Genomic DNA, 26559 nt, shown 5'->3' with positions numbered 1-26559 from the left:
TTGTATTGACTACACTATTGTTATAGTATAGAATAGATTAGTTGCTGATGCTTGCTCTCCTGAATCAACCTATGCACTCTCAATGAAGTAATGGGGTCAGCCTGCTTGGTTTCTCTCTTACATGCATATGCATGTACACAGAGGAGATTTTGCACTTACTGATGTCATTTTTAATTCATGTGTAGCTGTATGGAGAAGTAAGTGGGCTGTTATACAACTATTTGCCTATGTAGCAGGTTCAGGCTCAAAGACAGCAGGTCAATGAAAAAAAGATATATAAAGTATATATGTTCCTATGAATATATAAATAAAAGTACACATGAATAAAAGCTATAGATAAAGCTATAAATTAAAAGATCAGGTGTAAGAAGTAGCCTTTTCCAGGCACTGTTAACCAAAGAGAAAACAGTGAGTACCTGGCATATTCATTAGTCCAATGAACTCCCACCTACCCTTGCAATCAGGTGATTAATTCACTATAAACAGCCCATGAAGCTCACATGGCATATGTCTTTACTATGTTTTCTTTAACTGTCAACTTGCTATTTACATAAAACTACTCAGAATACCTCACAGAAAGACAACAATATTTTACAATCAATGAATGCAGTTAATGCCTTTTCATTATCATTTCATCATATTGCAGTATGATAGCATACATAATAATATTAATCCTTAGTTGACTGATGCTGAGAACAACCAAAAGTTCACTTTAGATTGTAGAGGAACATTTGATCTCCAGAACAACCTCTGCTGTACATTGCAGCTCTGTCTTCCTTACCTTCAGTTGCCTTGATGGTGTAGCCATTCTCTTCATTTGGTGGAACTTCAAGGAGCTGCATGACCCTGTCCAGCAAACCATGGATAATTTCAAACCCCGGGCTCTTGTTGTAATAAACAGCACAGAAATGCCTGTAGTTTCTCGCACCTACATCTGAAGAAGAAGAAAACAATTATGTTGTCTGGGAATCTTTACCACACTTTCAATGATTCTTTTTTTATGCATCAGTTTTCTTGTGCTGTAGTTTGAGGCATTGGTGGCTGAAAAGAGAAATGAATATGTAAAGTGACTTCTCTGAAACACCTGTCATGATCTGAGGAAACAGTGGGATTTCTTTAACCTACTGGATTCTCAGTCAGAAATGCAAATAAAGATTTAAGGTCTCCTGTGCCTTGGACAGGAAACAGTGTTGTTACAAGCATCTTCTTCACAGTGGCAGGTACCAAGCATATAGTTAAGTTAAAAACAGAATAGCCAAAATGCAAATATTCAATAAGCATCAAGGAACTTGCGAAGCTGGTGGGAGAGCTAAATATTTATAGAACTGAGCTGCAGAATAAATATCAGTATAAAACAACTAGCCCACAACTTGGAACGAGTAATAACATTAGCATGGTGATTGTTGACAAGATCTGAATTCTTACAGGTTTCCAAATAACAACTGATCCTTTTTTGTGATCATCTTGGACATCCCCACAACCAAGTGACTATGAAAAATGTACTACACTGTACAAACTCAAGACACAAGTAACACTTTGGAAAATTCCTTAAGTCAAAACCCTAAAAAACATGGTGTAAGCTTTCTTAGGTAATTGATTTCACCAAAATAGGCTTTTCTTTTCTAAACTTCCAAAATGAGTATGTACTAATATGCTGTTATACTAGTACCTTTAGGCTACACGATCTCTCTAGCACTACCGTGTTCCACTTTGAAGCTTTAGTCATTGTGGGCTTCAACATTCTCACTTTTTAAGAGGAACAATCTAGGAATAGAGTAACAAATCTATTGTCACAGCTCCCAATTAATAGCAATGAAGTTCAAAATAGTGGTTAATTTAGTGAAGTTGTTTATTGCCTTCAGCTCTCTACCTTCTCAAGGTTAAAGTACGCGTTCAGCAAGGTTGGTGTATAAAAGAGCAAAGTTGCTGAAACTAGGGAAGGACTCTCTATGTGACTGTCTTCTTCTAGACATTCACATGCTTTGAAAGTCCTGTAAGTGTATACATTGCACTTCAGTTTGCAGCAGAGCTGCACCTCTGAAGGAAATCTCCCGATCTCCCCTACTTACTGTGCTTCTCTTCACAGTGTAAAGCAACTCTGCAGCATATAAACCAGACTCTTTTCAACTGCAGTTCAGCCAGGACAGACGTTCCAGAAGGGCACCTGAATAACTTCAACCACTCAAGGGCATTCAGCACACATGATCAGGCTGGAGCTAGGACAGCCTGCATGCATATAGCATGTCATCAGATAATCTCCCTTCTGTACTCCACTGCTTTGTAATACTGACATAGAGTGCAACAAGTTACAGCCAGATTTTCATGCATAGATTTCTCCTTCAGAGTCCTCTAGCTTCTGTAGTCTCCCAGTTGCTCATGTCTAGGTGGATGTTCTTTCTCTTCCGCTTGTGATTAGATATAGGGAGGAAATGTTTCTACTGACAGCAATTTCATCCCTTTAAAAAACCCCAACAAACAAAACCCACAAAAATCCTTATGATCTATAAATACTTGTAATGTTTGAGGATAAAGAGGGAATAAGAACTTCTTCAGTAGTAAAGGAATGAAGAATGAATGAGCGGGGCAGCACCATGTGACATGGTTGCAGGCCTAGGGCTTTCATATTTCTTTAAATTACCCAAAAGAAAGCCACATAAAAACTGGTATATGTGAATTATGTTTTTTACAGAGTCTACTGTGCCTGTCTGGAACTCTGGTCATGAAACAGCTGAACTTAGTGTTCACAGGGAAAAAAGCACTGCACAGCACACTGCTCATAGAAAGAGTGTGGTTAAAGATCTCTATACAGTTAGTGACTTCTGAATTGTACTTCCAAATAGTCCTGGACATATTAGAACTGAGCACCTCAGACCTCACGAGACAGTTCTTTTCTACAGGCATCAATTGTTTGCTGCTGCGTTCAACACAAGAAATAAGGGACATCAAAATCAACAGGAGCCAAACTCAAAACAAGAGAAAAGCGGGTTCTTCAGGCAGTATAAAGTTAAGTGGTGAAATTTCTTCCCCACAGGATTTTGTGGACATTAGAAGCTGACACAGCTCTGAGGAGACATAAGAAGTTCATAGGAAATAAATCTATTACTTCTTACTCCAGAAAAAGAACCATGTTTGAGTTGGGAAGCCCCTGAGTTACTTGTGGCCAGAGAAGAGATGAACACTCTGGAAGTATTGTGTATGTGTAGCTGCTCTCATGTCTTTCCCTTGCCAACCACTTTTCACTAGTGTTAGGTAGGTTATTGGGCCAAACAAGCCTTTGGTCTTATCTGCCATAGCTGATCTTTGTGTCTGCTTAAATACATGCAGAAACCTTAGCACTCAGTGTTTACTGAACTGTTAATATCTACCACATGAGAAATTAGAGATTATATTTAAATTAAATTTACATCTTGTTTATTTACCCCAACTAACCATTTAGTAACAACAAATCTGTCGAAAACTAAATAGGAAAGCATTTACCAAGTGACTAGAAATATACAGATTAAAAAGGACTGCAAAAACAAGAGCAAGAGCCTACACAAAAGATGAAAGCACAGCCTTTTTGAGCCAGAAGTAATTCAAAACTTCTAGTGCAGCAACTTGGCAATACAGCTGCAAGTTCTCTCATCAGTCACTGAAAGCTGAACTTACTGTTGCAGTAAGTCTGCATTTTGTCACTCAGGAGCTTTATTCTGTCATTATAACAATCATAGAACCACAGAATACTTAGGGTTGGAAAGGACTTTAAGATCATCTAGTTCCAACCCCCCCTGCCATGGACAGAAATTGCAGTGTCAAATAATGCTGAAGAATCCAATCCTGAAGTTAAAGTGGCAACACAGAGAAGTAAAGGTTACAGAGAAAATACCACTAACTTTAACACCTGATTTCTCGTCTGAGCACACTGGCTGTTCAGTCCCATCATATTCATCTCTATTTCCCAGCCCTACTAAGATACCAATCAGTAATACAGTCATGAGTGGTGGATAACTTATTTTCACATTGTACTAAGCAGTAGAAAGGAAGAATATTTTTTCCTTCCCAAAGACAGCATAGAGCTGCCTTTGGGAAGAGCAACTGGGCTAGACACTCAGTAGAATGTTCGGTTTTTTGGTTTTCTTTTTTTTTGGCAGTATTTGTGACAATAAATTTAAATTTCATTATTATTCAGATGGTCAGTAGTGTCTTCAGATCCCTATTCTTAACTGAAGCATCAGAAGTAAATATGCACATGTTGTCAACCATAAAAATCATTAGTAAAAGGAAGGATGCGTTTCTGAGCATTCAATGAAGCTGTGTTATAAAGCTTACTCCTCTACAGTTATATTACGACACAAGAAGTTCATGCACTACAGGCGATAGTAAGAAAAAATGAAAGTATTAGGAACTGTAGGCAAAAGCTGGCAGATGTTAGAAATGTTTCAGTTCTTTATAACTCACTTAAGAGATCTCGTGTCATGCCATGAAGCATTTCTATTTTTTAAATGAGCCTGCCAAGTATGTCAACCTGAATTATATATACATATATATTTCTGAGACTTCAAAGCACTTCCTGGGGATGCTGCTGAAAAACAATCCAAAAGATGGGCAGCTGGTCAGGAATACGTGAGCCAAATGAGTACAGAAGATAAAGCCATGTTGTATGCTGCCCACTTCCAAATTAGAGATGCTTCAGAAAAAATAACTTGGTGATCTGAAAGGGGGCACCTGCTCATTTAAACTTGTCTCTTAGTCTCACAAAAATCTTCAACTATTATCTGCATATAACACTTCCAGACAGTTTGGAAAAATGCCTCAAGATATGGCAGCAGTTGTACTCAGAAATGACGCAAGTTGTGCTAAATGTGCGCTACCATAAGCTTGCCAGATTCTCCAAGATCACTGGTCAGAGGTGATTTTCTAATGGATTGATTTCTTTTGTTGTTGTAAGGGAGAGAAAGGGTATTCTCACTTAGGACTGGCAGTGTAAAGTGATGACTTATATGCTGAACTAGTGTAACTATCCTACTAGAAGTGACTATCTAGTGTTACCAGTTAACCACACAAATGCTGTGTAACATACTCAAAATTGGCACACTTCCTCCTGCCTTGAGAAGAAATGCTTCTGCTCAGATTTGGTTCCATTTAGTTATGTTAAATCTGGTGCACATTTTGCTAATTTAGTATGTCAAACCTTTCTGCCAGATATGTCTGAAGAGAAGTATGTTCAGTTCACCTTGGTTATACTCTGGGTAAGAAGGTATTTTATAAAAAGCAGTGTGTTTAAAAGAGCTAGGTTCGTTCACACATGAATGACTACAGGATGCCATTTCAAATACAGTTAATGTCAGTTCTCTTTTGACCTATACTTTTGAAATTTTTAATTGGAAATTCTGCATGCCAAAATCATGAAATAATAAAATTAAATTAGTCAGTCTGATGACATAAGCCTTCTGCAGGAAATCTCATTCCATATGTGAGAGGACAGCACAACAATTTTCAGGGTTTGCAGAGTTACCAGTCGTTCTCCCCTCCCCTTTCAAACTGTTTATTAGACAAGCATAATTTTCAAAGTAAATTTGGGAAAGACAGTAGTTATTCTAAAAACAGCATTAAAAACAATTTCAGATACTGTTCACAGTCTGCAAGTGCTCAACGCATGAGAGCTGCCCAAAAGCATAGGGTACAAAGCTGCTGCCTGAGAAGTCTTCATCTTTCATCTGTTGCAATGATTCCCATCAAAATAAAGTACACTACAAAATCAGTCTTTATAAAACTGTTAAGATGCCATCTACATAAATGAAAGCTTCCAAAAACCACAATTAACACATATGAAATACAAGTAACAATTTAACTTTCAAATTTTATAAAGCCAGAATAAATACACTTTTGATTCTGAAGAATGCTGATGCTATTCTGTACCAGTTTGTTTTGCACTACGGCTAACTGCATGCTCAACAAGGAGTAAGTTGCACCATCAAACTGTCTGTATTTAATAAAAAAACCCCTATCTGCATGGTTTGCTAAAATTGCTTATTTTGCTTGGCAAGGCTCTTTTTTTCTTTAAATAAATAAAAAAAGAGCAATCTACAAATTAAATTCATCACCAAAGCAATTTACTTGCTGTTTTGTTTATGCCTTATGTAAACCTTTGTTTTGCAGATCCCAGATACCTTAAATACAACCACTAAAATCTGAAACCAGATAATGAAACATCAGAACCATTCCTGCTGCTGAATTTAAAGTAATATGAGCTTTCTTCACTGAGGCAAAACTTCATTCAGAGTTGTAACTCAGTGTACAAGCACTTCTTCCCAGAGGCTGGAGCTTGTGCACTCCTTTTCCCTTAATATACCATATAGAAAGAAATTAATCAGTAAATTTTAAGACAACTTTTTTCACATTTAAAAATCCATTTTTCAGTTCATTTTACTTCAATACATTTTCCAGAATAAAATAAAGTTAATTTGAAATTTTGATCCTGTACAGTGGAAGCAGTGCAAAGAGGCCTCAAAAGACAAGAAGGGTTTCACTGAAGCTTTTGAAAAGTGAACTAGCTGCTTTGTTTCGCATAAAACAAGCAAGGTTAGGGAACAATTCAAAGGCAGCCACGCTTTCTTAGTGTAGTTGGATGAAGTGGAAAGATAAGAAAAACTTTTTGCAGATGAGAGGGGAAATTTCAAACTGTTGAGCTTTTTATTTACGCATTTTTATACACAGACACGCTCTATTCTTTACCCTATATCTGTGCTATGTTGTCAGTTTTCCAGAAGATAATTTTGGAGAACAAATTCAAGCAATCCTGTTTAAAGATGGTGGAAAAGGGATTCATGCTGAGACACACTGACCCCAAAGTCTTTCTCTGAATTACAGCTCTCCAGAACCTGCTATTCCCAGACTTGAGACCTACTGGTTTTCAACTGGTATAGCATTGCACACCTTTGAGACTGCAGCAGTTTAATCAAGCTCCAGTACTGTAATAGCAGTATGGCTTTGATATTTACTACTTTCCAAGGTTTGTGCTGCTTGAAAAGGCTACCAGCAGGTAGTTTCTTTCATGAGTTATATCCCTGATAAGAATACAAAGGAGCACTAGATTAAGAGCAAATAAAAAAGGGTGCATCAACATAAGCAATTTAGAGCAAGTTATTTTTGGTGCAAAATTGTCTTGCTTTTATCCTTACAGTATTCTTGACAGATTTTTAAAGGATCCTCAGATGCCTAAAAGTATTGAACTTAATCTACTTGCATGTTTGAGAGACCATCTAAAATGAAGCTGTATCTCTAGCAACTCTAACCTCTAGCCTGTTACCACAATCTCTTAGCTCTTGCACTATGCACATAAATTAAACCCGAACAATATAGTATGTAATGCCTATTACATTTTTAAAGTAATACAGATTTACTTACTATTACCATCTGTTATGTAAACATATTTCCATTACCAAAAATTCTGAGGAAACTTCTCTTACCTGTATTAGGATCTTTCACTACAACGTCAGAAATCTCAAAGAGCTTGAGAGGCAACGGCATCTTTCGGTTAGCAGCGATAGTTTTCAGCAGCCCTGGAAGAAGGGTTGTACGTGCCACCTGCAGGACAAATATGGGTACTGCAAGTGAAATGGCTTCCAAAATAGTTTAGTTTTCTTCCTCTTTTGCTCATTTGTAGTAACAGTTTAAAAGTAGTCAGGCTCAAATACTGCATTTCTCTCCTGTGTTTAAGCATCTTTGCTTTAGAATTATTAAACCTGAAAATGTACATACGCTGCATGTTCTTTAGACTGTGTTTTCTGAAAGGGCATATGTGTGAGCTTAATCATTATTTCATAGATGCTTTGAGCTGCAGTTCAGGGTAGAAAAAAAACACAGAAAGAAATGCAAAAAATACCCATAAATTTAATCTAATTTATGCAAAAGGGAAACACTGTATGTTATTCTTGAAATATTAAGCACTATCTGAAATATTGCTACTGCGGGATAACAATGAAATGGGCAAAACCTACATAACAGGTTACTTAGATAATGAGGGAAGATCATAAGGGGAGAGCAGGAACAGCGGTGAGGGGAGATGGTGAGGGGGGAGCAGTGATGGTCATGAGGGACGAATCGAGATCGTGAGGGGAGAGCAGGGGTGGCTGTGGGGGCAAGGGGAGATCGTGAAGGGATAGCGGGTTGGCCATGATGGATGAAGGGACATCGTGAGGGGAGAGCAGGGGTGGCCATGAGGGTCAAGGGGAGATCGTGAAGGGATAGCGGGTTGGCCATGATGGATGAAGGGACATTGTGAGTGGAGAGCAGTGGCAGCCATGAGGGGCGATCTTGAGGGGAGAGCAGGGGCATCCATGAGGGAGGAGGAGAGATCATGAGGGGCAAACGGGTGTCCATGAGAGGTGAGGGAAATACTTAAGGGGAGAGCAGGGGCAGTGATGAGGGAAATTCGTGAGGTGAGAGCAGGGACAGACATGAAGGGTGAAGGGAGATCATGAAGGGACAGCATGAGCGGCCACGAGGGATGAGGGGACGTCGTGAGTGGAGAGCAGGGGTGGCTGTGAGGGGAGAGGGGAGATCCTGAGGGGAGAGCAGGGGTGGCCATGAGGGGCAAGGAGAGATTGTGAAGGGAGAGCAGGGGCAGCCATGAGGGATGAAGGGACATCGTGAGTGAAGAGCAGGGGCGGCCATGAGGGGAGAGGGGCGATCCTGAGTGGAGAGCAGGGGTGGCCATGAGGTGTGAGAGGAGATTGTGAAGGGAGAGCAGGGGCAGCCATGAGGGATGAAGGGACATCGTGAGTGGAGAGCAGGGGCGGCCATGAGGGGAGAGGGGAGATCCTGAGTGGAGAGCAGGGGTGGCCATGAGGGGTGAGAGGAGAATGTGAAGGGAGAGCAGGGGCAGCCATGAGGGATGAAGGGACATCGTGAGTGGAGAGCAGGGGCGGCCATGAGGGGCGAGGGGAGATCATTAGGGGAGAGCAGCGGCAGCCATGAGGGGCAAGGGGAAAGCAGGGGCAGCCATGAGGGGCAAGGGGAGATTGTGAAGAGAGAGCAGGGCGGCCATGAGGGATGAGGGAAGCTCATAACAGGACAGCAGGGGCAGCCATAAGGGGTGAGCACGGGTGTCCATGAGGGGTGAGGAGAGATTGTGAAGGGATAGCAGGGGCGGCCATGAGGGATAAAGGGACATAGTGAGTGGAGAGCAGAGGCGGCCATGAGGGGCAAGGGGAGAGCAGGGGCAGCCCTGAGGGGCGAGGGGAGATTGTGAAGGGAGAGCAGGGGTGGCCATGAGGGGTGAAGGGACATCGTGAGTGGAGAGCAGGGGCGGCCATGAGGGGCAAGGGGAGAGAGCAGGGGCAGCCATGATAGGCGAGGGGAGAGCAGCGGCGGCCATGAGGGGCAAGGGGAGCGCAGGGGCAGCCATGAGAGGCGAGGGGAGATCATGAGGGGACAGCAGGGGTAGCCATGAGGGAAGCTCATGAGGGGAAAGCAGAGGCGGCCATGAGGGGCACTGGGAGAGCAGGAGTGGCCATGAGGGGTGACGGGAGGTCATGAAGAGAGAGCAGGGCCGCCATGAGGGATGAGGGAAGCTCATAACGGGAGAGCAGGGGTGGCCATGAGGGATGAAGGGACATTGTGAGTGGAGAGCAGGGGCGGCCATGATAGGCAAAGCGAGAGCTGGGGTGGCCACGAGTGGCGAGTGGAGATCATGAAGGGAGAGCAGGGGCAGCCATGAAGGGCAAGGGGAGATTGTGAGGGGAGAGCAGGGGTGGCCATGAGGGAAGCTTATGAGTGGAGAGCAGGCGTAGGTATGAGAGGATAGAGAAGATCATGAGGGGAAAAGCAAGGGCAGCCATGAGGGAAGCTCATGAGGGGAAAAGAAAGGAGGCCTTGAGTGGCAAAGGGAGAGCAGGGGTGGCCACAAGAGGCGAGGGGAGATCGTTAGGGGAGAGCAGGGGTGGCCATGAGGGGTGAGGAGAGATAGTGAAGAGAGAGCACGGGCGGCCATGAAGGATGAGGGGAGATGGTGAAGGGAGAGCAGGGGCGACCATCTGGGGGGAGGGGAGAGCAGGGGCGGCCATGAGGGGTGAGGGGAGATTGTGGAGGGAGAGCAGGAGTGGTCATGGGCTGTGACAGGTGGCCATGAGGGGAGATATTGAGGGGAGATGAGGTGTGGCCTTGAGGGGTAGGGGCGGCAGCTATATAGTGTGGGGCACTATGAGGAGACAGATGAGGGGTGGCTGTGACTGGAGATCACGATGGGCAGCCATTAGGCGAGATCAGTTTGCCCTTAGTGACATGGTTTAGTGGTGGGCTTAGCAGTCCTGGGCTAACATAAGTAACAGTTGGGCTCAATGATCTTAAAGATTTTTTCCAGCCTAGTTGATTCTATGAAGTATGCACTTACAAAACAGAGACAGATATATTCAGGTTGCAGTTGTGGACATCCAGAAATACATAGAAAATGCAAGAAAACGACCAAGTAAGAGGCAATCATATTACTGTTCTTACAGGTCCATTCCCATGTATTTCCTGTGTTCTCCATTCAAATACTTCTCTGTAAGTGCATCTTTCATGCCCGCCCCGTCCTCCAAACTGGAAGAGTCTGATTCAGTAAATTTAATGGAAAATGGATGGGAGTGACTGCTGCTTGACTGCAGGTAAAAAGTTACATCTTATCATTGGTCATGCAGCATTTCTGTTGATTTATCCTACTTCTGCTAACAAATGAAGTGTTCCCGCTGCAAACTCAGCTGGAAGAGTATCCCTGGCATCATCCTGCCCTTGTGTTGCTGGCAGATATAGGGGTGGGGGAAAAGCCATCCTGAGAATCTATTTGCAGTTAACATCTAAAGCTGAATATTTATAATGCATCAGAGAGTAATCTTTCCCAGCTTTCAGGGAGGCCAACAGATTTTAAAAGATTGAGGCTATTTTTGCCACAAATAATATTTAGCCAATGATATAACTGCTTAGCAGCACAGCCACTGCAAAAGCCTGGTCTTTGAAGAATAGGAATCTGAAACTGTACTTGGCTAAAAGGGCTGCTACTTTTTATAATACTCAGTAATTTGTTTGTGGTACATTCTATATTACTGAGTTGAAATCACCATGCCAAACTATGTATGTGAACGGGTGATAATAGTCTAAACAGGTTACAACAGTGTCTTGCATGACTGCTGATTTGTGAACAAAAAAAATAAATGAAGGCACCCCAAAATTCTGTTCTTGAATCTCAGAGCAGCAGGAGACTGCTTTTAGTATTAGAGGCAAGATCTAGAAAGGTAGCTTAGATGCTTGGAGAAATCAGACTTACTGAAGAAGATCTTGAGGGGGAAAAAACCCAAACAAATAACAAAACATTAATACTCACAGACTGCTGAAACTTTTCTAAACCTTTCTAAAGAGTTTACCTTTGTATTTTGTAGGTTAGAAACAAAAGACTCTAAATTCACCTTTCCCATAAACTAAAGAAAGCAACTTTAAAAAACCCCCAAACGCTTTCTAACACAAATACAAAAACTATGGGTACGCTTTTAGGTATTTTCAGAATTGTTGAGAATACTGTACTTGAGCTCTCACTCTGCTCTAGCAAAGATCAAATTACCTAGAAATGGGTATTAATTCTGTACTGTCCTTTAAGCATTTAAAAAGAAAAAAAGGAATAACAATTGTTAATAGTTAAAAAAACCCAACATTTCATATTCACAGCTCATGAATTTTAGAGATTGCCAGACCTAGTAATTCCATTTATATTGAATGGCTTTTCCAAATGCAGTAGTTGATCAATTATCTGGGATTTTCTGTAGTAAGATGGCTCAATTTTGCCACATGCTGTCATACAAGCATGGTATTTTACTGCTAATAGTATTTCACAAAAAATAAGGTATTTCTCAGTGAAGGAGTAACAGAAGATGACTGCTAGCAAGTTTAGCACATAAGTATGCACGTCCTCTTTAATGCATAGAAAATAGCACTATGGTTTATGAATTTTACTTCCTATTAGTTTCTTTTTCTCCTCTTCAAATACAGACTATGTGACAACGCTGCTCCCAACACCTGAAATTCTCACCTGAAATTCTGCAGTTTTGGGATTTGCTATGCGCACAGCTTTTGTTGCAGAGATATCCATGCCAAGTTTATCTGCGACGTCTTCTTGAGAACACTGAGAGGAAAAGACAAAATACACCACAGTCAAGTAAGTTAAAATAAACAGTAAGCCAGTGATGAAATCTGATATCAAGAATGAACAATGCAGTTGCTCTGAGGCCCCATGATGTATGCTCTCTTGTGCAACACCCACTCATAACAAAAATTAAGCCCTAGTCTTAAGACTAAGTAAGCAAACTGGTTTATCTACAAAATGTTAAATACTAACCAAAATTAAGCTAGTTTAATGAAAAAAAAGCAAGTGTTTACTTCGGTTTCTATCATGGATAGTTGTAATCTGTTTTATAAACAGAGGGTCAGATTCTGCCTCCTGACTTGCAGTGACTGAAGTATTTTATTCTGAAAATAGTATCTGTAAAGGGACTGTTACCCCAGCTTTCTCACAGAGAAAATCCCTTGTGGGCTACTTACAGAAAATAAAGTACTGTCTATGAAAAATAGTTCATATGGTCAAGCCTTCAATTTTAATAGCTACATAGGATTTTCATAGTTAGAATCATAGAATAGTTAGGGTTGCAAAGGACCTTAAGATAATCTAGTTCCAACCCCTCTGCCATGGGCAGGGATACCTCCCACTAAACCATGTCACCCAACAAGTGACATGGTTCATTGTTGGTTTCATAGTTCATCGTTGGTTTCAATTTTTTGAACTGGAATATTTTTAAAGCCCTTATTCTCTGAGTGTATTTTTAAGCTGGTCAGTAAAGCAATACACATGCACTTTATCAGGCTCAGACGATGTCTGTGCACGTAAACAACAGATGCTACCGATAAGATCCACGGCACAGATTTTCAGAATTTATAGCTTTATTAATGTATTAAAGAAACCAACGGCAGACTAGCCATGTAATTGAAGATTTGCTGGTATACTGCAGTCTCCCAAAAGTGTTCCCTTTGCACTGGCAGCACTCCGAAAAGCATGTTGATAGACCAAATGTGAGGAAAATGAGCAGACGATTTAAAAAAAGTGGATTACTAAATTAAAAAAAATCAAATGAATGCTGACCTTTGGAGGAGAAAACTGTGTTAAACAGTTTTCAGATGTGTATCAAAACTACAGTGTGCTACTGCGATTTAAACTAAATGCATTTTGGCTAAATTGGAGCTCCTCACAAAAAGCCATGCTGCTGACTGCAAGTATAATGTTGGGCTCAAACCAAGAAGTAGACTGTCTACATAAATACACAAGCAGTACACAATTCTGTGCTGGGCTACAGAATGTTGTAGCATAAATGATATTTGTCATAGTCAGGGGCCTCACACTGGTTTCTAATAAAGTGTTGGTGACACAGCAGACTGTGGGTTTCATTTCCACAGCAGAAACACAAATATGTAATGTGATAACATGATATACTGCACGATCTTACAGAATTTTGCTGTTGCAGTTCATAAAGGTCTTTGGTTATAGTGGTATAGGTGTGATATATTCAACATTTTAAAGCATATCACCTATTCAGTGCTGAAAAAAATACTATATTTACTAATGAATAAGGAAAATACAGAAAAGTTCGACCATGTTGTACATATTATTTCCCCAACATCCCCCTGGTACTACTGCCGGTAGTCTGAATATCTTTGTCAAATATTAGCACTGCAGGAAGAAATACCAATTATTTTTCTGGTTACTTAAATGAGTTAATAACAAAATATTAAAACTTAATATATTTATCAGATGTTAGAATTAGTTCAAATTTTTCTTTTGAAGCTCAATGAAACCTGGAGGTTTTAACATTTCATTTGGTCCATTTGTATTACCAATTCTGGTTGCAACCCCTGAAGTGTTCAAATGCATGTAAGTGTTTTGGGACTCTGCATCACTGGATATTAGAAACTTTTAGTAAGATACCAAAAAATAGTCTGTAATCAGACAACTATCTCTTAAAAGGTTGTGTACTTTCAGGAACATGCATTTCTGGCTCTCTAATAATTAAGTTCAGGAAAAGGCTGGGAAACTTCAGAGAGGTTTTAATAGAATATATGATGGTAGCTCCCCATTTGCTAAAATGCCCACAAATTTCACTTTAAGGCAAAGGCTTTGAGTGGATTTTGAACAGAAAGGATTCTCTAAAATTTATAGTGTATTTTCAATAGCTGACTATATCAGTCTCAGTGTGTGGACAGTTAATACCATGTACATTTGGAGGGCATGGGTGCATGTACTTGTTTTTATTTCTTTTTATTATTATTTTTGAATAGTAGATCAGATTCTCTGATATAGTTTAAAGCTATTGCAAAGAAGTATGGACAAGTGGCCATGACAAAGGTGGCGTTTCCTACTGACCAATCTTGTTGCAAAATTTCAGTATTAGAAATCATGCCAGCTGTTGGTACTGCAGTGGCACATGCTGCTGCAGAGTAAATGACCTAATTCTTGGTAAAAGACAACTGGCATGGTCGTAACAAACAATATGAATAGTACCAGTGCAAACAACAATTACTATATTTTTATTTGTTCCTCCATGCAAAAAAACCCCCCCAAAAAACCACCAAAACAAAAACAAAACAAACAAACAAATAAAAACAAAACAAAAAACCAAAAACAAACAAACAAACAAAAAAACCCAAAACACCCCACATCCTAAACCTCTGGTGAAATTTACAGAGGTATTTGTGTCCCCTTAGTGTGCAATATAACTTTTTTACAAGTATTTTTAAAATAAACTCTTTGAGTAACTATGTATCAGCTTCTTACCTAATGCAAGGAATCATGAGCAAGAGACAATACTAAAAAGAGACAACGAGAAACAGGGTAATCTCTAAACTGTTGTAATATCCACCAGAAAGTATTAAATTTTTATGTTTGTTTTCCAGATTATCAGACTATAATGCATTTCACATCTGGTGATCAAAGCCTCAAAAGAGATTTGCTGTCTTACAACTTCATCCTATCAAGTTAGACTAAAACCAGTACTTCAGCAGCTAATTTTGCCTCTATGTTTAGAAGTACATGCCACATTAACAGTGGCATTCAATTTCTCTGACTTACAAACTCACAGAATAGTATACTGTAAATCCAAAGGACTAGCAAACAATGGCCTGCCAAAATGGTAACAAATACTGGTATATCTATACAACATATCCTCAGACCCTCTGACCATTCTCTGCAAGTTTTGGTTGCATCATTCTTCCAACATGCAAGAAAGAAAAATATGAAATCACTATAATATACCAGGGCAAAAGTGAGTGCTTCAGTGAATCCAGCAGCTGCCAAGTCCAGTCTCAGAAGTTCGGTGAGCTTATTGAGGGGGAGCTAAAACAAAACAAAAGAGTTTTCAACTTCCACTTAAAAACATTTTCTATTCTTTCCCGAGGTGATTTTGCCTGTTACACTATGGTGAATTCACCAGGGAGGTACTATGCTTGTGTACTTAAAATTTATGAAAGCGTCAGCCAGCTGCCTTTAGGCTTGCCTGAGGAAATGAATCCCCCAATTAGAGATTTAATATGGGCTCCCTATTTAAACCCTGTCTTTTTTCAAGTACTAGCAACCACTGGTCTTGGGCTTATTCAAATCAGCGAGGCATCTGTTTTGTATCCTACCCATGGTAAATACTTCTCAAGGCAAAGCATGTCAAAATATTTAATTTCTAGGTTCTGTTTTCCCCAAAGCCCTTCTGGCATGCACTAGTCATTTACTGACAACAGAGCGTTTATTTGAAGGGGCAATCTTACTTGATTAGCTATGGTGTACGTTTTCGGAATAGCCATCTGAATGTTGTTATAACCATAAGCTATTGCTGCATCTTCTACGATATCACATGCATGGATAATGTCCGCTCTGGTAGGAGGGATTTCAATCTCTATATTGTTCCCATTCCCTATGACGTGTGACTTCAAACACATCCTAGTCAGCAGCTTTGCAAGGCTTGATGGAGTTTCACTGAAACAAAACAAGAGAGTAGTAATTTTTGGATCTTGCACTGTATTGATGTTTCTGCTGCATTGTCTGAAAAACTCCAACTGCTGTGTAGACTGTATACAGACTTGGCATTTGATCAGAACCAGCTCAGATTCTGACTCTTGAGACAATCATTATCTTTACTTTGCAACAGTTCTGTAAGGCCATAAAGAATCACTCACTTTCCTTGAAAAAAGGGGGAACAAATCTTACAGAGGTGATCTAATTACCCAAAATAACCCCTGAATTTTTCATAAAAATAATCACACAGTGTAAATAACTTTAAAACAAAGCAATGTTTTCTAGTACCTTTTCCATGATTAATGAAAACTATTTTCATTTGCAATAACACACCTGATTCCTATTTTCTTGTTAATGAGTTCAGGTTTCACCTTCTCTTTTCGGTAAGCCAGTTCCTAAAAAGAAAGACAAAGCTTTTCAGCTTACACAATTCCTGTCATTTCTACCTAAGAGGATTCAGTTTTGACATTTTAGTAATCTAGGTTCTTCTAATTGCTAATAAAATGACATCCACAGCAGACAAGTGTGGAATACAAGGCTAAACTGAACATTTTAAAGTAACAGGATTCTTGAAAACATTATAGTATACAATGCAAGAGCTGTTCTCGGTTAAGCTAAGAGACTGAATGTGGCACGAAATCCCTGTTATTGAAATACTCCAATAATTTCTGATATATGCAAGTAACAGAGTTGCTAAAAGTTTCTAGAGACCAGCTGATCTTAAGTCAAAGCCCTAAACCAGTGGTGAATGGTCATGCATAAGATCTCGTGGTCTACTACAGATCAAATGACTTCTAGGAGGAAAAGGAAAGAAAACTTTCTATTTCCATACTGGGCACAGAAATATCTATTGATATTTTACACAGAAAGTTTGCAATATATTTAAGGAAGTTATTTTGTATATATTTACTTAGGTGTTTCTAAATGTCTAGATACACAAATGCTGAAAAACCTTAGCATCTAAAACTTTGGGGATTTTTTTTTTTTCTTTCTTTTATCTAAGGAAGCTACTTTGTTCATGGCAGAATTCTGTCTTCCTTCTGTTGATTAAAGCTGACATTGCTAAAAGAGAAGCTGAAATACCACTAGAATAACTCTCAGTAAAAATAAGTTTCTTTCCCTTTAAACCAGAACTCTGTCTTCAGCTACTTTAGGAAACAGAATGAATTGTTTTCTTTATTCCTGTTAAGAGAACAAAAAAGAAAGACTCCACTAAAGCAAAGAGGCCTGCCTGGGACTGCATGCATGCAAACCTGCACTTGAAGTCAACATCCTCCCTTATAGACCTTTCACTTTATAGACTCCAAATATATGATGACTGAAAACTCCAGTATTACAAGGTTATTTTAACTGAAGGGCATTAAAGCTTTCAGATCTGATAAGTAAGTTATGGTGAGGCTGATTTCAGTTGTCCACTGGCTTAAGGCTAAAGAACCTCTTACTGCATTCATTTTTCCTGATTTGGAACACATAGGTTTTAAAGGCTTTAGACACAGATTATGACCTTTGATTGCAATCTTTACTTGTTCCTGAAAAAGTTCCTATCACATGAACTCTAAACCACAACAGTGGTTGCCACTTGTAACTTTAAACCCTACCCTTCTTTTTGGAGTATCAGGTTATGTCAGTGATACTGTATTTTCAGTGTTATCATGAATTAGTGGAGCTTCAGAATGAGTTTTCTAGGTAAGGGAAAGCTGCAGTTGGAGTTATTTTTCATGGGGCTAGGGAAGGCTCTGATTCACTAACATACAGATAGTGCCAAGCTGAGCTTCCACACTATACCTCAGAACCAGTATATACTGCCTCTGCAGAAAAAGATGACAATGCCACTCTTACCAGACTTTGTATAAGTAAAAATAAAAAGGATACTGAGATACATATCCCTATGCTTACCGGATAGATGTGGGTCTTCCCATTAGGATAAATTACTTCTACTGCTTCAACACTATGAGAAACAGAGAAACAGAAGTAAAAATGTTTTTAACACACGGCCTAAATGTAATGTTTCTCTGACTGGAGATTCATACTCACCTGAATGGCTTCTCACAATATTCACTAAACATCGTGACTATAATATCAAGAACAATTTTTGCCTACAAAATAATCACATAGAAATCTGTCATCTACTTGCGTTAGAATAGACAAAACATCTTAACAAAAAAAAAAGGGGGGGGGGAAAGTCTTGTCTTACACTCTCTCATTCCATTCTATTTAACAACTAAACCAAAATCCTAGCAGTCTAGAATACTAGATAATGTTTTTCTTTTGCTGCAGAGATGGTTATGCAAAAACTTTGTATCTTTGGTTTTCAAGGTTCTGCAGCATTTATGTATCTTCCCTAAACTCTGTTCTGAATATACATAGGGTCTTAAATACCAGATGGAACTACATCTTCCCAACCTTCAGTCTAATTAGACATTTCACTGATGCTCAAGTGTGAATGTAGAGGCTAAAGGACTCTGTGGTGTTTAATACACTATCAAATAACCTGCACTATCTTTTGTTTCACAGTTAATATTTTAAGATTTTTAGTGTAACAGAACATAGTAACACAATTCAAACCAACTTCTTAATCTACAAGGGTTGTTTTTTTGATGCCTCGCAGTATAATTTCCTTCATGTAAGCAGAACAGCACCATTTTCACTATTAAGGCAAGCAGTAGCAAGAAGCAATTCTTTACTAGTTTGCTTAGAAGTCACTCTCCAACATGCTAATTTACTTATGTCATTAACACATTGTGTTGTAGGGTAAGTTAAAAGTAGTTTTGCTCTTAAGTGTCAAGATACATGTTTTAGGGAAACTATCAATGAATGCACAACCTGTATTCAAGAATGGGCAATTATAACTGCTTAGGCTTTCATGCTTCAGATTTGAGTTACAGAATTTGCATATGGAAAGACTTCCATTTGACAATTATTTGCACAGCATCCCTGCTTGACAAAGATAACTATGAAGAAAAAGTGGTGTCTTCCTTCCTGCAGCGCAAATTTTCAGGAGACAAAGTGATTCTTTACAAATAGTATTCTGGCAAAACAGGCAGTCTTAAGTGAATTTTACTCTTTTTGAAGCCTTGCAGATTTAGAAAAAGTGCTCAACAACAAAAAAAGCCCTGAATTTACTTGAGTTACTCTCTCATACAGACTGAAAATGTTTTCAGTAAAAAGAAAATGCAATGAAAATACAACACTGTCTATAGAGCAAGCCTCAAACTGTGTTGAGGGAACTCCACACAGGCCTACAACTTATCCTGCCCTTTTGAAATGGGAGGCTGGCTCCATAAACACCTGGCTATCATAGCTCTTTGTACTGGAGCCCTACCATCCAGAGAGAAAACAATATTAAAGCATAACAAGAGCAAGAAAGATTAATTTACCTTTGTGATATCTGTGCCTGTACATTCAATAAACACATTTTTTGTGTTTACGCTTATTTTTGTATGATCTCCTAAAACATGTAAAGAAGACAAAATGTTAAAAAATGTTAAAAAATGTTACTGCTTTTCTTGCAACAACACTGATACTGACTGCTTTTGTGATTCAGAAAGATGACTGTCATCTTCTGCAACTTAAAAAGCCATTGTCTACTGCGCCAACACTCACAATTCTTACCAGAATAACAGCTCTTTTTATTTTTACATTTATGAAACAGAAAGAGGAAAGAGACAGACCAGACTCATACCGAATTATGCTTTACACTGAAAAACACACAAATCTACAGGTATCCCAGTATCCGGTTGAAAAAGCAAACCAGCAGACTAGTGGCCATCTGCTGGTTGCAAACTGGTTCTGCACTTCCAGAGCATCTCGCCTTTCCTAGCTTTAAGTAACACGTTTGCATTCGATGTGTGACGTGCATACAAAAGCAGCCTTGGACAGGAATTAAATGCTTTTAAAAAGTGATTTAGACTGATGAATATCCATAGCTACATCTCTGAATAACCTACATCTCTTGACATTGCCTCCTGATACATTATGGGTTTGCCTACATTAGTGATTCAGGTCCTAGTAAGGGTTCCTATTAGGCATGAATTTGTTTTGTGTCTGTACTGGGAGTCATTAGAATTAATGGGAATCACACCACTAATGCAGTCAAAGCTGTTTCTCATCTGGAATAAGCAAGATAGAACATACAACTTAGGGGCATCACCTAAAGTATCTCTCTTGCAAACTGGATGCAAAGTCCCACAAGCAGTTGGCTCCCTACAAAAGTGGGGTTCAGTTAGTAAGCCACAAGCAATCTAGAGCACCTGTAGAGAAATCTGTTTCATATTGCCTGTTGGGTATGGATGTGCAGTGCATACCTTGAATGGATTTCACTGCTGGTAAGCATACAGCTTGGACATACAGAGTCCTAGAATTGTATGGGATCATGCCAAATCTAACCTTCTTGTCCTTCTCACCTTTCATTGAACCCCACAGGAGGCAAAGGGAAGCATGCTGTTGGATATACATGGACACTCTTGTTTCCTTTGTTTGACCCTGAGAAAGTCATTCAGCTTCTCTTTTCATTTCCTACCTGAGAAACTAGGTCATAGACTGAAAGTGCACTGGAGATCTTAAGACTGAGACATATTGTATGCCTCTCCCTTTGATGCTGCGCTGTACCTCTCTGCAGATGAAATATATTCAGCATTTCTGGACTTACTTCAAAACAAATATAACCTTTCACTTAAGTGCTTGTAGATAATCCAAAAAGCCAGTAGAGATGCTTACATTTCCTTGTCTGTTTAAAAAGTACCTTTAAACTGGAAGCCTCTCTCAAATACTTAGAGCCTTAAACTTAGAGACAGGTATTAAATTCAGCTCAACCTTTTAAACTGGTAAAACGTAAGTATGCAATCTTATACATGGAACACTCCAAAACTGGAATGAGCCTAACAAAGAAGGATGAGACAGAGTGGTTGGTCCATTCAGAATAGCTATTCTTACCAGTCCCTGACACAGAGTTTGAGCTGCCTTTTAAGAAGACTTGGGTTAGCTGTTTAAGATATGGATAAGATTGGTTAGCAAAATTACATCCAAAAGGGATTATCACTGCAGAGTTTATGTGTCAGTGTACAGGAAAGGTATTGATCGTTGATTTAAATATAAAGTTATACTGAAATATCTTTGTTAAAGGAGTAATTCTTGCCATATCATTAACCGGCTTTAGTAACCATGGTTCTCAAAAATCATCCAGTTTCTTTTGCATTCAGAAGAAACCTATGTTTAGAAACAGTAAAAAAATATAGACCAATTTATTCTTTTTAAGCCATTAAAGTCTTCTGGAATAATTTCTGTGATAGCAGAAGAAGAGTAAGAACTGGCTCACACTGCTGTTAAATAAGCTGGGTTTAAGACTTAGGTGAAAAGTTCCTACTGTAACCATATAACATGGAGTACAGACTCTTACAGTTACCAGTTTACAAAATAATTTCTTACACGCCTGTTTTACCTAAATGTCTGATGACCAATGTTTACACACGCAAAGAAAATGCTTTCCTAACAAAGGCTCCTGTCACAAGGAACCTTTCTTGAGTTCTAGAAGGGTATGAAGAGCTAAACGCAGGGGTTTGCAGGGGGACTTGAGGGGAATGAGAATAAAGGAATACCAGCAGCCTAGGGAGGGAGCAAAAAAATTGGCTGCATTTAAACTGAAATAAGACTCTGTGAAATTATAAGTGAAAAAATTTTAAGAGGCCAGAATAACCCTTATTACACATCAATGTTTCTGTAAGATACTCTAACTCACACAATAACCAGCAGCTATAGTATAAACTAGTCTTAAGTAATCTTACCGTTGATGATTGGCGGCATGGACAGAACAACACCATTGCTGTCATAAATGACAGGATAAAGTGGCTTGTTTTCAATTAGGTGTAAATAGTGCCGAAGGTGGCTGTCAGTCTGGAGAAACAAAGCACAACCTAAATTTCATGTTAGCTTAGTCTCTCAGCAAAGGACTGTAGCACAACGGGAATTCTGAAAGAGTGAAGGACTGGCCTCAGAGCTAGCTACTTGACTAGCAAAAGCTGTTTGCTCTCAGAAGCAAGAAAACTTCGAAAAGAGAGAACTGGATTTTTTGTTTTCTTCAGAAGTGTTAAAAATTATTCTTGAACAATTCTCTCAGAGATGCATAGGCTGTGCTGTCCAAACCACAGCAGACTTTTAATTGCAAATCCATGGGCACACATCCTTACTTTAGAGCAACTTTGTTCAGAAATGACAAAAATTAGCACTACAATACTTTTAATTATGAACTGCTGAATACTGACACATTTATGCTTAAATTTGACTAAAAATTCACATCTGTTCCAATGACATATACTGTTCCAAAAGCATCGTTTACTTTAATTCTTTTTGACACTCCTTGTTTCCTAGCACTCTTACTCATCTTCAGTCAGACAGAATTTATCTCTATGACCAGTATGTGTGCTCCAGAACAGCTGTATATTGTAATGATGGTGATAACAGTATTGTTTTCAATGCTGACACTTAGTGACACATGTAAACGCTGTAAAATTAGACCTGATAGAACCTTTTCCTAGCATTTACCAGGTCATCTCAGATGCTGGGCCAAGAGCAGTGCCAGCAGACTTAACTTGAGCCTTTTACACAGCTACACTTGCCTAACATATAGCTGTGTAAATAATTCAACATCTTCCCCAAGTAAATTGTCCAAATTAACATAACGTTAAAAAAATCTGGTATTTTTTTACCCCAAACTTTAGTCACTTTGTAGACTGAGTATCTTACCAGTGTGGACAGATAAATATACAACTCGTTTACAGTATTAAGAGCATCATGAAGAATAGTCTTTGTGTTGATAAATCAGAGGGTTAATGTAACTATTCTAATATTTGTGCTTAGCCACAAAACACCATAGTATATCTTTCATGAACAGTAAAGTATTACATGCATTTCTCATGAATAAGCAAAATGTCGAACGTCCACTGGCTGAAGCTACAGAAAGTAACTGTTTTATTTGTAAGGACAACTCTTAACAACAAGGATATGGGAGATGTTAAGCCTTGGAAATGTATTTTCCTGCATTTAGTGCAACAAGTCTAAAAAACCCCACTTACCCTATAGAGATCCATAATCTGTGAAGCTGTGTACTCCTGAGATTGATTCAAGGGCTTGAATTTAATTTCAGAAGGTGCTTTAGCTGTATAAGTAAATGGGCCAGAGATAGTGTCCAAGTCATGGGTACCTATTGCTACTAAAGCTCTTCTCCTACAAAGATGGAAGACAAAATAATGATTATAAGGAGTTCCTTTGAGACAGTATCTCGTGAGTCTATATACTCCAATGCACTCATAGAATTTACTGAAAAAGTAAAAGGGCAATTGTGAAAAGCCTTGAAAATTATTTTCAGGAATAACATTTTAATGAATCATAACAACACGACAGTCAAAGACAAATCCAATGGGACTGTGACAAAACACTTTTTTCAACTGTTGTAGGAGCTGTAACAACTATTTATGTTGACAAATATTGAGAGCAGGTGGAAACAGGCAGGGAAATTAGGAAGGATTAAGAGAGCTGTTATAAAATATTTTCCTTAGCACAAATAAAAACATAAACATAATCCTCTCTGCAATAGGGATGTGCAGTCTTAACATATGATAAAATCACACACATGGACACTATGCACTAATTTTAAGCACTAACCTGCAAATATTTTGGTGTAGTTTTTCTTGGAGGTCAATGAAACTATCATAACGTTCCTTGGTAAAAGTTATGTCACGAAGGACTGCAGCTACAGCATGAGGACGGACTTGGACAGTCTGCAGTTTACAACAGCAACACATTACAAAGTTCAAGCACACAGAATATACAAAACTAAAACTGATTAAATGTGCATTTTTAATCTGAAATCCTCTTTTGTAAAGTATTAATCAAACAGAAAATTAATGTAAAGACATCAGAATCCCAAAGGAAAAAACCGACCAACCCATTCCAGGTCTTCAGAGAGGCTTCCAATATACTATGTCATCGCCCAGAAAGTCAATGCAATGCGAGCATCTGAAACTTTGATTCCATCTGCTACTAGGTTCACTCAAAAGAATTTGTCTATTGTTCCATCCCCTCAGCTTCCTGAAATATAAATCCCAATAAGCAGATACATTTCTTTAACTCTGCTCTGCAAATACCATTTCCAGTCTCACTGCCCTCATTCAATTGGTACTGGTACCTATCTTGCTGGTTCAGAAACTCTCAGTAAATTTACAAAGGTGCAGTAAACACTTTTTACCTTTTCAGTGATAATCAGCTTCTGACCTTCACCCTCAGCTGGTATTATCTTTTCATATCTAGGGAGACTTATCCTAGAATAAAACCAGAAATAAGTCTGTAACTGAGAGAATGAATATTCCCCAAATGCAGGAAACTTCATAGTAATCTAGCAACAACTTTATGTTGAAACTTTCCTAGTAACATTTCTTAGTATGTGAATTAGCTAACTGTATAAAACTTGTTTTCTATGGGATAGTAAGCAGATTACTGAACTTGAAGGACTCAAGAAGATAAAGTCACAGCAGGGAAGTGAAATAAATGATTTGTTTTGGTATTTATTACATAGGATCACAAGGAAGTTCCTTTGCAGTTCTTTACAGAGGACGAGTCTCAAATGGAACAGCAGTAGAAAAATTTTTAGAACAGATCCAAACCTCAGTAACATTCTAGTCTAGTTTTTCAAAAATGTACAATAGAGTTTCTCCAAAGAAAAATTTGACAAATCTGATCTACGCGAGATTGTACTCAAAATCCAAGCAAGTGGCAAGTTTGCTTATTGACCAGAAATGTAACCGTATTTAAACAAATAACAAAACACACAAAAATCTCACAACTCTGCATTACCTTTCTTTAAAGACCTGCAGTCCTCGGACCAACCCTTCGAGGCAAAGAAGATCATAACGGTTGGCAGGAACATCAATTTTATAGAGAACAGTATCAGATGCACCCTTTGCCCTGTCTTCACCTTTTTCTTTACTTATAATGTCTTTCTCAGATGTCTGAAATTAAGCAAAGATGTCTTTTTAACCTGAAATATCTTAACACTGACAGGAGTGTTATAGTGAGATAATATACTAGGAAATTGTAGAAATTGAAAGTATAATGGTGTCATTTGGATTTATACACCGAATGGACACACCGAATACCAAAATGATGTCAAATCTAAAAATTTCTCAGATTCAGAGACTGTAATGCAGTATACCAAAAGACAAATTCACTATTAGAATTTATATTTTAACAAAAGGGATTATAGAAGCACCAGTCTCCAGGCTAGCAGACCCCAATAGAGAATTGAGACCTTATTTTTGGCAACAGATCAGCAAATGACTTGTCATATCAAGTCTATTCTGAAATAAAGCATAATACATGATGTTCAAATGTCTTTTGATAAACATCATTAAGAGATCAATGAATTAAAATCAAAAAGAAAAACCAAAACAAGTTTATTTGAACAAGATTTACATGGATACAGTTCACAGGGCTAGCAAGCTTTCACAAGTACAGAATCCAAATCGAAACTTTAAGTATAATCTAGTTATAACTTAGGTAACAATGTCTGGGACAAATATGATTTTGTGGATAATGCACAGAAGAGTGCATACAAAACGAAGTCTAACAGATTTTGTAAAATATGATCTGTGGCCATAATCATGCTGCTAAATAAAATGGGACCAGAGACTGAAGACCAAGAGGCACCAACTGCTGACCTCCATGAAGTACAGCAATATGCCTGCAATCTTTTTTGTATGTGCTAGAAGGCACCAACCAACACTGTGCCAGGGAATACGTTGGAAATAATGCAGTACAAACTCTTAGCAAATATAAAAGCTGTCAGTATACTACATCTACTGAAAAAAGTAATACATAAAAATGTTACTCACAACTTCATCAAGTTCCAAACCAAACTCAAAGCAAAGCTCGTTAAATTCTTCATCAGCTACAAAGAAGGTGAATTTGGGTTAATACGCAGACTTCAGATGTGTATTTTTTTCTTTGTTTTTAATGTTTTTAAACAAGATAATAGATGCTATTTGGGGAAAAAAATTAGAAGTTTTAATTTGAAGATTTTTGCTTACATTTGCATCTGAGTAGCAGCTTCTTTAGTACATATTACATTTATTAACAAATTATTCTTATAGTCACAGCAAGGGTTTCTGAACCTTAGAGGCTAGCTTCACTACTAGCTCTGCAGCTAAGTTTGTCAGAGCAACTCTGGCCTGCACAGATAATGAAAACAAGAGGGAGGAGCAGGACAGCTTCTGCCAGCAACTACTTTTTTAATTGATCAGCTTGTCATACAGATGTTGCATCGAATGTGTCACAGCATGTGAGTAACACAACCCTAGTCTGAAAGTGGAGGTTTGCACCTGTATGTTTTAAGAGTCTACCAACTCCAGAATGTGCTAGACAAACTGCTGCATGTCCCTAAACAGCCTTTCAGCCAAATAGTTTTTAAGTCATGTTTCCAAAGAGCTGGGAAAGAACTGACTGAAAGCATGGTATTA

At 38.7% G+C, this 26559-nt stretch overlaps 1 protein-coding gene across 1 annotated transcript in view; it reads right to left on the bottom strand.

Annotated features, from left to right (window-relative positions):
* Positions 1 to 26559, bottom strand: part of FARSB (phenylalanyl-tRNA synthetase subunit beta) — a 41747-nt gene that overhangs the window by 14543 nt on the left and 645 nt on the right. The window contains exons 2-16 of the mRNA XM_065675021.1: positions 25936 to 25991; positions 24899 to 25053; positions 24294 to 24366; positions 23711 to 23826; positions 23122 to 23272; positions 21835 to 21943; positions 19432 to 19502; positions 18089 to 18150; positions 17951 to 18002; positions 16388 to 16449; positions 15808 to 16015; positions 15305 to 15385; positions 12038 to 12130; positions 7449 to 7566; positions 782 to 934 (exon numbers count right to left, since the gene is read on the bottom strand). Coding sequence (XP_065531093.1) covers positions 782 to 934; positions 7449 to 7566; positions 12038 to 12130; positions 15305 to 15385; positions 15808 to 16015; positions 16388 to 16449; positions 17951 to 18002; positions 18089 to 18150; positions 19432 to 19502; positions 21835 to 21943; positions 23122 to 23272; positions 23711 to 23826; positions 24294 to 24366; positions 24899 to 25053; positions 25936 to 25991 — 1560 coding nt within the window. The remainder of the gene's footprint in view (positions 1 to 781; positions 935 to 7448; positions 7567 to 12037; positions 12131 to 15304; positions 15386 to 15807; positions 16016 to 16387; positions 16450 to 17950; positions 18003 to 18088; positions 18151 to 19431; positions 19503 to 21834; positions 21944 to 23121; positions 23273 to 23710; positions 23827 to 24293; positions 24367 to 24898; positions 25054 to 25935; positions 25992 to 26559) is intronic.

Source organism: Lathamus discolor, chromosome 3, assembly GCF_037157495.1.
Source record: "Lathamus discolor isolate bLatDis1 chromosome 3, bLatDis1.hap1, whole genome shotgun sequence".
Classification (NCBI taxonomy): domain Eukaryota; kingdom Metazoa; phylum Chordata; class Aves; order Psittaciformes; family Psittacidae; genus Lathamus; species Lathamus discolor.
Note: the sequence above shows the minus strand (reverse complement) of the source record. Positions and strands in the feature narration are given on the sequence as shown.